This window comes from Trachemys scripta, chromosome 1 (genome assembly GCF_013100865.1).
Source record: "Trachemys scripta elegans isolate TJP31775 chromosome 1, CAS_Tse_1.0, whole genome shotgun sequence".
Classification (NCBI taxonomy): domain Eukaryota; kingdom Metazoa; phylum Chordata; order Testudines; family Emydidae; genus Trachemys; species Trachemys scripta.
Window position 1 is genome coordinate 199,249,905 of NC_048298.1, and position 13,122 is coordinate 199,263,026.

The 13,122-nt window shown below is 42.8% G+C and overlaps 1 protein-coding gene across 1 annotated transcript in view; it reads left to right on the forward strand.

Moving 5' to 3' along the window:
* CFAP47 (cilia and flagella associated protein 47) overlaps nucleotides 1-13,122 on the forward strand; it is a 660,392-nt gene that overhangs the window by 278,496 nt on the left and 368,774 nt on the right. Inside the window, exon 43 of the mRNA XM_034754614.1 lies at nucleotides 12,917-13,025. Coding sequence (XP_034610505.1) covers nucleotides 12,917-13,025 — 109 coding nt within the window. The remainder of the gene's footprint in view (nucleotides 1-12,916; nucleotides 13,026-13,122) is intronic.

Sequence of the window (13,122 nt, forward strand, 5' to 3'; positions counted from 1 at the left end):
AAGATCTTCCCTTCGACGGTGACAAACTTTTCGCTTCTACCACGAACGACGTGCTTCATTCAATGAGACAAATCCACATTACGCCCCACCCAGCACCTGCAGTTCATAGGCGCAGACCTCGACTCCCGGACGGGGTTGGTATCGCTCCCACCCGGTCGCTTCAATTCCATAAACCAACTGGCCACAATTATTCGCAACAGTCCACAGGTGACTGCCCGAGACGGCCTACAACTACCAGGTCACATGGCCTCGTGCACTTTTGTCGTCCAGAATGCATGCCTATACATGAGGTGCTTCCAAGCGTGGCTGGCAACGGTCTACAAACCGAATATGCACTCTTTAAACAAGACTCTCTCCCTGCCTGCTCCAGTCAAAGATTCGCTACATTGGTGGACCGTTCACTCCAACCTCTGCTCTGGAGTCCCGTTTCTTCAGCAGGCTCCATCACTCATCCTGACCACCGATGCATCTATGACAGGTTGGGGTGCACATATGTCTCATCACACAGTACAGGGGCTATGGTCACCAACCAAGACCTCCCTGCACATAAATGTTCTAGAACTTCGAGCCATTCGCAACGCGTGCCGTCACTTCCTGCCACTAATCAAGCATCATCACGTACGCATAATGACAGACAACATTGCATGCATGTTTTACGTAAACAGGCAGGGAGGAGCTCGATCCCATTCGCTGTGCACAGAGGTTATGAAGCTCTGGAATTGGTGCATTGCAAACAACATCCGGGTATCAGCAGCCTATCTTCCCGGGATCATGAACACCACAGCGGATGAACTAAGCAGACACTTCCCATGGGACCACGAGTGGGAGATAGACGAGAAAACCATTCACAATGTATTCAGCACTTGGGGTTACCCAACGATAGACCTCTTTGCAACTACAAAAAACAAGAAATGTTCCAATTTCTGCTCCAGAGCAGGACTGGGCAAACATTCCCTGGGGGACGCATTCATGATCTCATGGCACCGAAACCTATTGTATGCATTTCCCCCGATACCAGTTCTCAACAGGGTTCTGATAAAAATACGAACGGACCGAGCCAAGGTGATCCTCATTGCCCCATCGTGGCCCAGACAACCGTGGTTTCCGTTCCTCACTAGAATGTCAATCCAACCACCAATCTCCCTGCCGCTCATCCCAAACCTTCTATCTCAACAACACGGCCGTTTTCTCCATCCCAACCTGTCCATGCTTCACCTCAAGGCCTGATTCCTACATGGTTTTCCCAAAGCGAATTAGACTGCTCTGAACAAGTTCAAAGGGTGCTCCTACATAGCAGAACGCAATCTACTCGCACGACCTATCTTCAAAAGTGGAAACGATTCACACATTGGTGTTCTGCTAAACACCTTTGTCCTACCTCGGTACCTCTTTCGATTATACTTGACTATCTATTGGGCCTTAAGCAATCCGGCCTTTCTTTCAGCTCCATCAGGGTCCATTTAGCTGCTATTACAACTTTCCACGACAGAATTGATGACATGTCTGTCTTTGCTCACGCTATCACGAAGTGTTTCCTCAAGGGACTACAAACCTTATACCCAGACATTAAACCACCGACCACCCCGTGGGACCTTCATCTGGTACTGTCTGGCCTAACTCAACAACCATTCGAACCCCAAGCCACGTGCTCCCTTTTACACCTCTCGATGAAAACAGCATTTCTAGTGGCAATTACCTCTGCCAGACGGGCAGGAGAAATAGCAGCTCTTATGGCACACCAACCATATACGATATTTTTTAAAGACAAGGTTACCCTCAGATTACACCCCAAATTTCTTCCAAAGGTACACTCGTCATTCCACATTAATGAACCCATACACCTGCCGACTTTTTTTCCGAAACCACATGCGAACTCATTCGAAACCTCAATGCATACACTAGATGTACGCAGAGCCTTGTCCTTCTATTTGGATAGAACCAAATCTTTTAGAACTTCCTCCAGACTTTTTGTCTCTATTGCAGAGCGCTCCAAAGGCATGCCTATTTCTACCCAGAGACTCTCGAACTGGATCTCCCAGTGTATCCGACTGTGCTATTAGATGAAGAGGGTTACACCTCCAGACGGCATTAGAACACACTCCACTAGATCTCTGGCTGCCTCTGTCGTGTTCTTACGCAAAGTTCCCCTGGCTGACATTTGTAAAGCGGCCACCTGGTCCTCTGACCACACATTTGTTAAACACTATGCCCTTACTCAAGGCCCTCTATCTGACATACGCTTGGGCAGGGCGGTACTTTCAACGGCGTTCCTACCAGATCCGAAGTCCCTACCTCCTTAAGATACACGGCTTTTAAGACACCTGTAGTGGAGCACCCACAGGGACATCTCTCTCGAAGAAGAGGAGGTTACTCACCCTGTGCAGTAACTGACGTTCTTCGAGATGAGTGTCCCTGTGGGTGCTCCACTACCCACCCTCCTCCCCTCTACTTCGGAGTTGGGGGGCCTCCGTGGTAGAGAAGGAACTGAGGAGACCGGCCACGCATGCGTACTATCAACCTAGATTCACAGCGGGGGGCAGCTTCTGAGCATGCGTGGCCGCTATGAGTACTGCTGCAAAAATCTCCGGGCAAAGGCGCAGGGACGCACCAACACCTGTAGTGGAGCACCCACAGGGACACTCATCTCGAAGAACGTCAGTTACTGCACAGGGTGAGTAACCTCCTCTTATATTCATGAATATGTGTTTGCTTGGGTACTTAATATTTTGTGGCTGCAGTTTAGGGATTGAGATTTGAATATTTAGCTATTTATTTTGACATTAACAGTAGAAATAAAATGCTAATATACTGAAAAAAATTCTGAGTGGAGTGGAAAGCTGTGGGAAGTGGACATTGACAGAATATACCTCATTTCATCTGTAGGTCACTGGTTTAAGTTTGTTAGATGAGTAGTGACACAAAGTTTATCACCAGCTGATGTCTGTTTGGTTTATGATAAGTAGGGTGACCAGATGTCCCGTTTTTAAGGGACAGTCCCGTATTTAAGCCCTCATGCAGGTGTCCCAACTTTTTCTTAAAAACGGGCAAATTGTCCCATATTTTCTGTCTACCCCCATCAGTACTGGTGACCAGATCCCTGCTCGCCAGCCGCCCGCCCACCAGTGGTAAGTAGGGGGTCCAGTGGCTGATCATGGGGATGGTTGTGCAAGGCTGGTGGCAGGGCAAAGCTGCAGCATGCAGAGCCAGTCGCTCTCCCTGCTGGTCCATCAGCGCAGCCCCCGCTGTTTGCTGGCTCTCGGCCAGCAGGGCCCCGGCCCCCCATTTAGTTTCCAGACAGCACTTGCTGCACGCTGTGAGCTTCAGTGGCTGGTGAGTGTGGGCAGGTGCCAGGCAGCAGCCAGCTATGTGTCATCTCTGCTGCCCGCCCATCAGCCCTTTACGTGCTTCCCCTCTCGCTGTCCAATCCCTGCTTTGCCCCTTCACTCTCTCCAGCCCCGCTGCTCTTCCATAATCTTTCCCATCCCCTCCCGGCAGGGTGCGTCCTGCTCCCAGTGTTGTGCGGAGAACAGCCTGGCTGGCAGACTCCTTCCTTTCTCCGCTGTCTGTGGCTGGGCCGGCACCCCGTGAAAGCCCAAGACCCTCCAGCCCGGGCTGCTGGCCAGGAGCCAAGCCCTGCATGTGCCAAAGCCGCGCACAGCGCTGGCACGGGGAGCCTCTCCGCCCCTCAGCTAAACTCTGGAGTGGGGGGGGGGATTGATTTCCTTCCTGTTCCTGCCTCAAATCTGAAGGCTCACAGCAGTCCCCAGGACAGGGGCTTAGCACCCGCTTTGCCTCCCTCCCCCACTGCTCTGGGTCCTATCCCAGGGAGTTTGGGGCTGCTCTGTTCCCTAGGCACCCTCCCCTGCTGAACCACCTCTCTAGCCAGGATCTCAGGCAGCTGAAGCCCCTGCAGTCAGGTTCCCTGGGCCCTGGTGCACAATGCATCCTTAGGGCTTAACCTCTTCCTGCCCCGTGCTGTAGCCATAGGTGGCTGGCTTATGTTGGTGGCCACCAGCAGCCTGGAGGCATTAGCTGCCTCTACACTGTGCGAGCAGGAATGGACAAGCTGCTTCCAGCCACAGGGGAGTGGGACGGGGGGAAGAGATGAGCTCTGCAAAGACAGGAGCCAGGTCATCCCTCCCCACCCCCTTCCTTCCCTGTGGCTGGAAGCAGCTCCCATCCCTTCCCTCCCACACAGCGCCGAAAGGCTGCTGCTGGGCACGTTCTGGTGTGAACCCTGGCAGGAAGACACAGTGCCAGGTACCAAGAGAGGGGGTTTGTCCTGGGGCTCTATCCAGGCATGGAGGGCAGAGAGCACTGGGCAGGGAGAGTTGGGTAGGTCAGTCACCCCCTCTGTGTAGAAGAGGTGTACGTATGTGTGTGTGTGTGTGTGTGTGTGTGTGTGTGTGTGTTGCCTCTCCCCATGTGAACCCTAAAGCCTAAAAGATATGAAGGTAAATAAAAAGAATCAACTATGCAGTATTTCTTTTTAACAGGGGCTCAGTCAACTTGATGTTAATTTGAATATTTGTACTGCATAGTTCTGAGTGCTGTCGAACTCACTTGAATAAGAGTAATTTTATCATGTGTCCCGTATTCAGCATAGGGAAATATAGTCACCCTACAGAAGGTTGATTTTCTTTTTTAATGGTCCGGGTTCTGTAGTTTCCGCATCCAAGTGTTGCTTTTTAAAGACTTCTGAAAGCATGCTCCACACCTCGTCCCTCTCAGATTTTGGAAGGCACTTCAGATTCTTAAACTTTGGGTCCAGTGCTGTAGCTATCTTTAGAAATCTCACATTGGTACCTTCTTTGCGTTTTGTGAAATCTACGGTGAAAGTGTCCTTAAAATGAACATGTGCTGGGACATCATCTGAGACTGCTATAATATGAAATATATGGCAGAATGTGGGTAAAACAGAGAAGGAGACATACTATTCTCCCCCAAGGAGTTCAGTCACAATTTAATTAACGCATTATTTTTTTAAAGAGCGTCATCAGCATGGAAGCATGTCCTCTCGAATGGTAGCCAAAGCATGAAGGGGCATACAAATGTTTGACACGTAAATACCTTGCAATGCTGGCTACAAAAGTGCCGTGCGAATGCCTGTTCTCACTTTCAGTTGACATTGTAAATAAGAAGCCGTCAGCATTATCTCCTGTAAATATAAACAAACTTGTTTGTCTTAGCAATTGGCTGAATAAGAAGTAGGACTGAGTGGACTTGTAGGCTCTAAAGTTTTACATTGTTTTGTTTTTGAGTGCAGTTATGTAACAAAAATAATCTACATTTGTAAGTTCCATTTTCATGATAAAGAGATTGGACTACAATACTTATATGAGGCGAATTGAAAAATACTCATCATTTTTACTGTGCAAGTATTTGTAATAAAATAATAATATAAAGTGAGCACTGTACACTTTGTATTCTGTGTTGTAATTTAAATCAATATATTTGAAAATGTAGAAAAACATCCAAAAATAGTTAATACATTTCAATTGGTAATCTATTATTTAACAATGTGATTAAAACTGCGATTAATCATGATTAATTAATTGCATGAGTTAACTGCGATTAATCGATAGCCCTACTTATTATTTAAAACATTAACAATCAGTACTACAGTTGACACTGCTTGGCAGCCTCACCAGATAAGTCAAATTTTGAATGAACATGGAAACTAAACTAGTCTCCTCCCCTGTAGGGGGCATTCCTTTACATTAAGTGTGTGAGACATTGGTGGGGTAGTAGATGGAAGCTTAACTGTCCTAAAACTCTATGTTGAACATGTACTGTTACCCCGTCACACTGTCTGGAGTGGCTCACGACCCAGAGTGCCAACCTCAGGGCAGACTGTCAAAAGCAGGGCAGGAACTCTAAACTGGTTGTATGTTCTGTAACTATATTCACCAAACCAGTAACAGGTGTGAACTCCTAAATCACTAAAACAGTCTTACCGTGGAGTCACAGACAGTCCCCTTGAGCATTGCAGTCCATCTTGCCACCCAGGCAGGATGAACTATGAAATAGATGGTCACTTTACATCAAAAATCACAACAATGTTCAGGTTTTTTTCAGTCCCAAAGGATCTATCACTTACCCCATGTCAGTTGTACTCAGATCTCAAACCAAAGACAAGACCTAAAGCCAGTTCTGAAATAAAGTAACTAAACATTTATTAACTAAGAAAAGAAATGAGAGAGACATTTACAAAGTTAAAACAGCAAACATACACACAAAAATGAATTGCAGTCTTAGATTTAAAAAGGTAATATACACTTCTATAATAAGCAGCTCTATATGTCCCTTAGGGCTGACCCATGCCAAGCAGCATGAGGATCTCTTGCTTATGTTTAGGAATCTTTGCCCCTCAGAGTCCAGACAGCATAAAGAGACCAAGTTTCTCCTTGCCAGGGATTCTTTATCCCCCTTCACCCCAGAATAAAAGCTGATGGGATGAGTTCATAAGCAGGCCTCTCCTTCCTGGAGGCATCGAGGAATGCAATCAACAAGGTCTCTGTACTTTGGTGCTACACAATGCCTCATTTGCCTTCAATAGGCCATCTTGTTTGAAGGATGAGCACTTTACCTTAATTATTGCTGCTTTTCCTGTTTGGTGAGTTACACAATTAGAGGTTTACAATGCAACACTCAGTATAACTTTATACCATGGCATGCGGATATTAGAAGTAGATTAATACATGCAGCATCCTACAAGCATTCCTTTAAGTCTAAATACTAAACACATTCTTATGGCACTAAGGTCTATTTTAACTATGCTAGCCCACAGGTAAGCCAGACTGGTTTCCAGCTATGGATTTGTCGGTGTTCAGTGAGGCCCTGGGCCTTTGGCATGAGCTGGCACCTGGTCTACCAGTGTCACAACCCCCATCATCAGATAACAGATTCTTGACCTTATGTTTCTGTCCAACATTTGCTCAGTCATCCTTCTAACCTACATATCTAAGATTGTTGAATGGGTGGTTTATAAAAGCTGCTTTTACGTCCTCTGCTGTTACTTTCTCTTGATTTGCCTAATCTGTTTTTTGCCTTCAGCACTTTACTGCTTTCACCAAAATACCTAACAAATTCTTAATGGACAACTTTCATGGCTTTTACTCTGTGTTCCAGCTTCCTTGATCTCCCTGCAGCTTTTTAGGTCATGGTCACTTCCTTCTCCTTGATGCCATGTCCTCTCTTGGGATTTGTGGTCAGTCTTGTCCTCTGTTTTTCCTCCTAACCTTCCAACCACTTTTTCAGCATCTTCTTTGCTGAATTTCCCTCCCTGTCTGTCAATGTCGCTCTGCACTACATCTTTGTTTCTTCCCTCTTCTCTCTTCACACCCTATATCCCTGGATGACTTCAATTGCTCGCATAGATTCAGCATCCAGCTCTGTGCTCATGACACTCACAAATCTCTCCACATTTGACCTGGTTCCCTCAGTCCAGTCATGCATACCTAATAGTTTATCCAGCACAGCCTTTTGAACTATGACTAGCTCAAACTCACCATTGCTGAAACCAAGGTACTTTTCATCCCAAATCTTCTCCACTTCCACCTTACTCCATTGCTGTAAATAACACCACCATCCTCCCCATTACTCGAGCTGTACCATGAAGATAATTTGTAATGTCTGTCCCTTCTCACCACATACCCAGACTGTTTACAACCCTTGTCACTTTTTTCTCTACATGTGGAAAATCCAAACATTTCTGTTCTAATAGCGAACAGTCTTGTCCACCAGCTGGTCATTTCTCATTTTTATTACTTTTCCTTTTCTCTGGCCTTCCGGGTCCCCCACTCTTTATTTTCCTTCAATCCATCCAAAATGCAGCTGCTAAAATTGTCTCCATCCTCCCTTTTAATATCTACCGAATATCAATGAGTATCCATAATTCCTCACCTAGTGTTAATGCATACTTTTCACAATACTATATTAATCACCAGTGTGTCTTTAGCTTTCAGAAAAGGCATCACTCTGTACACTCTTATAATACAGTAATGTGTACAATCAGTTGATTCAATTGCTTATCACTCCAGGTTTAGATCCCTTGTCTTTATAGACCAGTAAACCTTTGAAATGCTTTACACCTCAAAACAAAGATTATTTAAGCTGTGAGAGGACTCCACATGGAGTCTGGCGGTGAAGGAAGCTGCATGCTCTTTCTTCCCCCACTTGTGTTTGCTGAAATGCAAATTGTTCTGTTTCTTGCCATTGCCTCCCCCTGCTGTCTTGATAGTCCTGTTTCTACTTGTGTGTAAATATGCAGCTTTATTGTCTTTGCCTGAATACTGGGCTGGTCAGAGAATCAAATAAACAAATCTATCTTAGACAAAGGAAAGTGTAACAACTCCCCCAACCTACTTGGTTTACACACTCTTTGTCATAATTCCAGCATATATTCATAACTCTTAATACACATTACGTACATACATCACACTAGAATATTAATGATCAATGAGTTATTAGTTTTCAAATGATACTTCAAAAGGCATATTTTGCATAGAGATCATTACAGCAGCTTGTAGGGTGTGAACACGGGTGCTTATTGACACAGGCTTGCAATATTATAATTGTATCATTTCATCATTAATAAACCATAATTTAAAGAGAAGTGATGTAAAGATCAAGTCTCTTCATTTAGGTGATGTATACCTAGGTATACAATGTGAACTCTGCTGCACCTAGTCTTACTCAGTCACCTCATTCAGGGCCACTCTATTACTTACCTTATACTGATCTCCATAACAGGCATCAGTTATTACAGTGGTGACTATTCTCTAGAGCAAGAATTCTCACCAAAGTGTGCCTGCAGTTGCCGTCTATCATCACATCTTTGATCCTTTCATGTTGAACAAGACCCAGTAGCAAGAGTGTAGCTTGTTTCAGAATCAGTCTTTCCTCTCGTATGCTACCCGAACCATTGGACCAGCTAGGCATGCTGCTTTTTAAACTGTGAAAATACCTCTTTGTTTACCTCTCTATTGGCACTGTAGTGGTCTTTTGAAATGACAATGAAAGTTTAACTTACTTATAACAACACTTTTTAAAAACTTAAATGATTAATTTTTAATATTCCTCTTGCTATTTAGAAGAAAAATTGAGGCTCTACATGTCCTTCAGATATTAATGTAGATTTTTTTTCACATGAGGCATTGTGGGGGAAAAAATGTATTGCCTGACTCGGTGAATTAATGAGGCAGCCTTTAGTACTAGATCTTCATTTCTGAGGGTTGGTTCACATACCAACTCTTTATTTAAGTGACTAATAATCATTATAAAGTTATAGTTGTAAAAGTGTAGTGATTAGAAAGTCCAGGCCTTCTCTACCTAAATATCTTGTGGAGGGAGAAGTTTCACTATCTTTTCCCCTTCCTGTGCAATTTAAAGACTTCTTTCATGTAGAGCTTTAAATTCTCTTAGAAATCATCAACTGGTATTTCCAAAAGATTGTGAACAGAATTAGATTGTCCTGATGAAACACAGAACATTTGTTTTAACTGTACTCCCTTTAGAGTTCTTGCAGGGGTCCCCACTGTAGGTGGTGTGCTCACTTCAGGTGTGCAGGCTCAGAATTTAGGAATAGTAATCTTCACTGGGGCTGTGTGTATACCCTGCCTACATCTTGTGTCTCCCGGACAAGCATAAAGGGCTCAGTCCCAACTGCCACTCATTTCCTTCTAGCTGACACAGGAAATGAATAGGAACTCAGTGATATCCATTCTTTCCTCCATCAATCACCTTCCATCTACTCTTTTTCCTTTTAGAAGATGTAGCACTTAAAGACACAGCTGGTTGTGCTACCAAATGTACCATTATAAACCCATGTTCCCAGTTGCTTTATAACTGTCAAATTTTAACCATTTGAGTTGAAGTTTTCATGCTTTCTCTCTACCTTGTGCTATTTTTTTGGAAGCTAGAGAGAAACAGTTTTTTCAGAATTATTTTTTCCCAACCATTTTTTTTTAAAGAACTTTAGCATCTCCATGCTTTGGAGCAAGGATTTGAGATTTGATGAGGGGATTAAATATGCCAAATCTATATGCATGACAAGGCTGACTGTGATCTCTAGATCACATTCCTGTCCAGAGTCAGGAAAAGACATCAGTATTCTTGATTTCCAGCATTCCTCTACCCTCTACCAAATAGCTGTCAATATTGTTCCACAGGATGTAATTTTTCTTAAAAATCTTGGAAATTTTCATACAAAAACTTAAAAAAATAATATTAAGGCTGCAAAATTAAGCACTCAAAAATTTAGGATATTCACTAAACCTCCCAAAACACCATAAACAAGATTCCTCCTGACCATTCTGCAACATCAGGAAAAGCCTGAGCAAAAAGAAAATTGGCCTTACAGCCCGTGGAAATCAACACTTTCAGATCTTGTCAAACCAAGTTTTGAATTGAAAGAGCTTCTTTTTACACATAAGTATGTTGGTATAATTAATGACACAGGAAAAATGATACTAGAATGGAGCGTTAGCAGCTGGTACTTTTATACAACTAGTTGTGTATGCCAAGAGCTTTTACAGGGACCTTATGGAGCCATAACATTTTCTTGAAAGGGAATAATTTCTATTTAAATTGGTTCCCCAGGGTGGTAATTAGTTTGTGGGTGGTACACAAGTTTTGCCATGGGTTTTACTCCCCTCAAGAAAGAAGTGTTTGGGCTCTTAAACCAAGGAAAGGGAGATAAATGCCATGGAATTTGAATAATTCTCTTTTTACTAAGTTAGAAAACTTATAAACACTACGTTTTTAGCTCTAGAGTGAAAAAAATCTCCTACAAAGCGGTGAGGAAAGGTAAAATAAAAAACAGACTTATTTTAGGTCACTTAGCCCATCATGCAGGGAGCATTGGTGGCAGGAGGATGGACCAATTAACCTAAATAAATCTTTTTCTTTTTTCTTCATTGCTGCCTGCCAAGAGTAAACAACCAACCTGAACCATACCATTCCTAAGCAGATTCACACAGATTTTGCTTGTATAAATCTTCGTGGAGGCCTGTAGTGGCAAATAATTTGTTAGTGGTTGACAATGGCCATATGAGATGAGTACATACTCCTTTTGCTGGCATGCACGGCCACTAAAGGCCAGGGGAGTCCAAAGAAGTGAGTGGTGTTAGCTTAAGGAGGTGGGGGAGTAAGGGGAGGTCACTAAAGCAGTAGGAATGTGTTTATAGATTCCTACTGTATGGAACTTTGGTGGAAGTAAGCTACCCCCAAAGCAGAAATCCTGAGGGTAACATTGCCTGCTCTATGCTGATGTGAATTCTCCTCAGCAACATGGAACTTATTGTTGCTTGGAGATGTAATTTACACCACCTCGAAGCATTCTTTTTGTTTTTTTGGTATCTAGTCCCTACAGTCTAGGCTACTGTACACAAGTCGTTTAACATGCATTTTTATTGTATTTGTTCTTTGCTTATTATACCTTCTCAACAGTTTGAAATACCATTTGTTCATCAGTGGATATGTCCTTTCCATTTTGGTAAAACTTATTGCCCCTTTGTTTTCCCCTAGATAACATTTCTGTTTACTTTCTTGTTTGTGCAGTGTTGTCATCAGTGATTTTGGCATAACTCTAGAAATCAGATTAGTTACTTAACTTAACTCCCTCAATTAGTGACCATTTGAATTTAAAAGAAAGTAAGTGGAAAATGTTCAGTAACATTAAAGGACAGTCAGAGCATGTCACTAGCCCACTTTCACCCCCATTTTTCACTAGAGATCTATGAATTGGTTAACAAAATGTTACTGGTTCAAATTTTTTTTTAACCAAATAGCTGAGCTGCTTTAAACTTTACAAAATTTCAAAATATTAAAAATTATGTAGTTTGAAATAATTTAAACTGTTTCATCCTTTAAATGTGAACTATGCAGGCTGTTACTCTATTTGTTTAAAACAACTGATTACAGAGGTTTTAAAAATGGCTACTGCATATGATCAGTATATACTTTTTTGTCTATCTCATTTGTGGCTCGTGGTATCCTCGCTCAGGCATTTAACTGTAGTGGGATGAATTAAAAAGAACTGAACTATTGTTCTGAATTGCCCATCTCCCAGAGCAATGCAGTCAAATTTCAGAGAGACCAGGTAGTTTTAACAATTTATTGAAAATTACAAGAGGATCTAAATATGTGATCCTAGACTAGAATTACAGCAAGTAAGTAAAATCTCACTACTTGCTGGGTGGTCCAGGGAGGTATTCTGGCTGCAGCCAGATGAACCTTTTCCTCTATCCAGAATCTGTCACCACTCCACCACCAGAGAAGCTGTTAACACACACATATAGGCGAACCGCAGGCCAAATCGAGACCACCAGACACTTTTGAATGGACCCTGAAATCTTTTTATTTACTTATTATCATCATTATTATTGTTATTTTTTATTATTTTCTCTCGAGTCTGGACCTGGACCTTGACAAAGAAATTTGGACCTTGACAAAAAATTGATACCTCTGCTCTAGGCTATGCATGTACCGAGACATGCTCACCATGGCTCCCCTTACTGTTGGAAAACGCGAAACACATACTAAAAAGATAAACATTAAAAACAAGAAGCGTAAAGGTGCCTCACCAGGGAACTGAGAAGCGTCTAAGGTGCGGTCTGTATGGGGGCTCTCCAGTCCCCTAACACTATAGAAACTTTGATTCTGAAATTATTTGATTTTGCAAGTTTAATTTTCACCCTTACAGTTACTTATAGGGTTTTTTAGGTAATATGTTCATTTTCTTCTTTAAAAAAGCAGTTTTTAAAAAAAGGCTCTTCAAAATATATGAACCACTTATATAAGTCACTCTTCTGTATTACTAGAATAGTTTTTCTTTTTGTTTGTTTTAATGGTTTGTAATTTGTTCTGCATGAATTGCTCTCTGAATTGAAATGCATATGCTCCTGTGTTTCAGGTTGGAGAATTTGTTTACCTGGTAGAGGGAACATGTGGCATACCTTTGCCTTCAGGCTTGCTTCCGATGGATAGTCCAAATGTTCTGCGCATTAGCAGTACTTTAAAAGGTAGAGTAAATGAAAGGAGGAAAAAATGATTTGGGAAAACATCATCCTTTATAATGCGTTGAGCTCTCTGGCACTTAGGGGAAGGAAAATAAATACA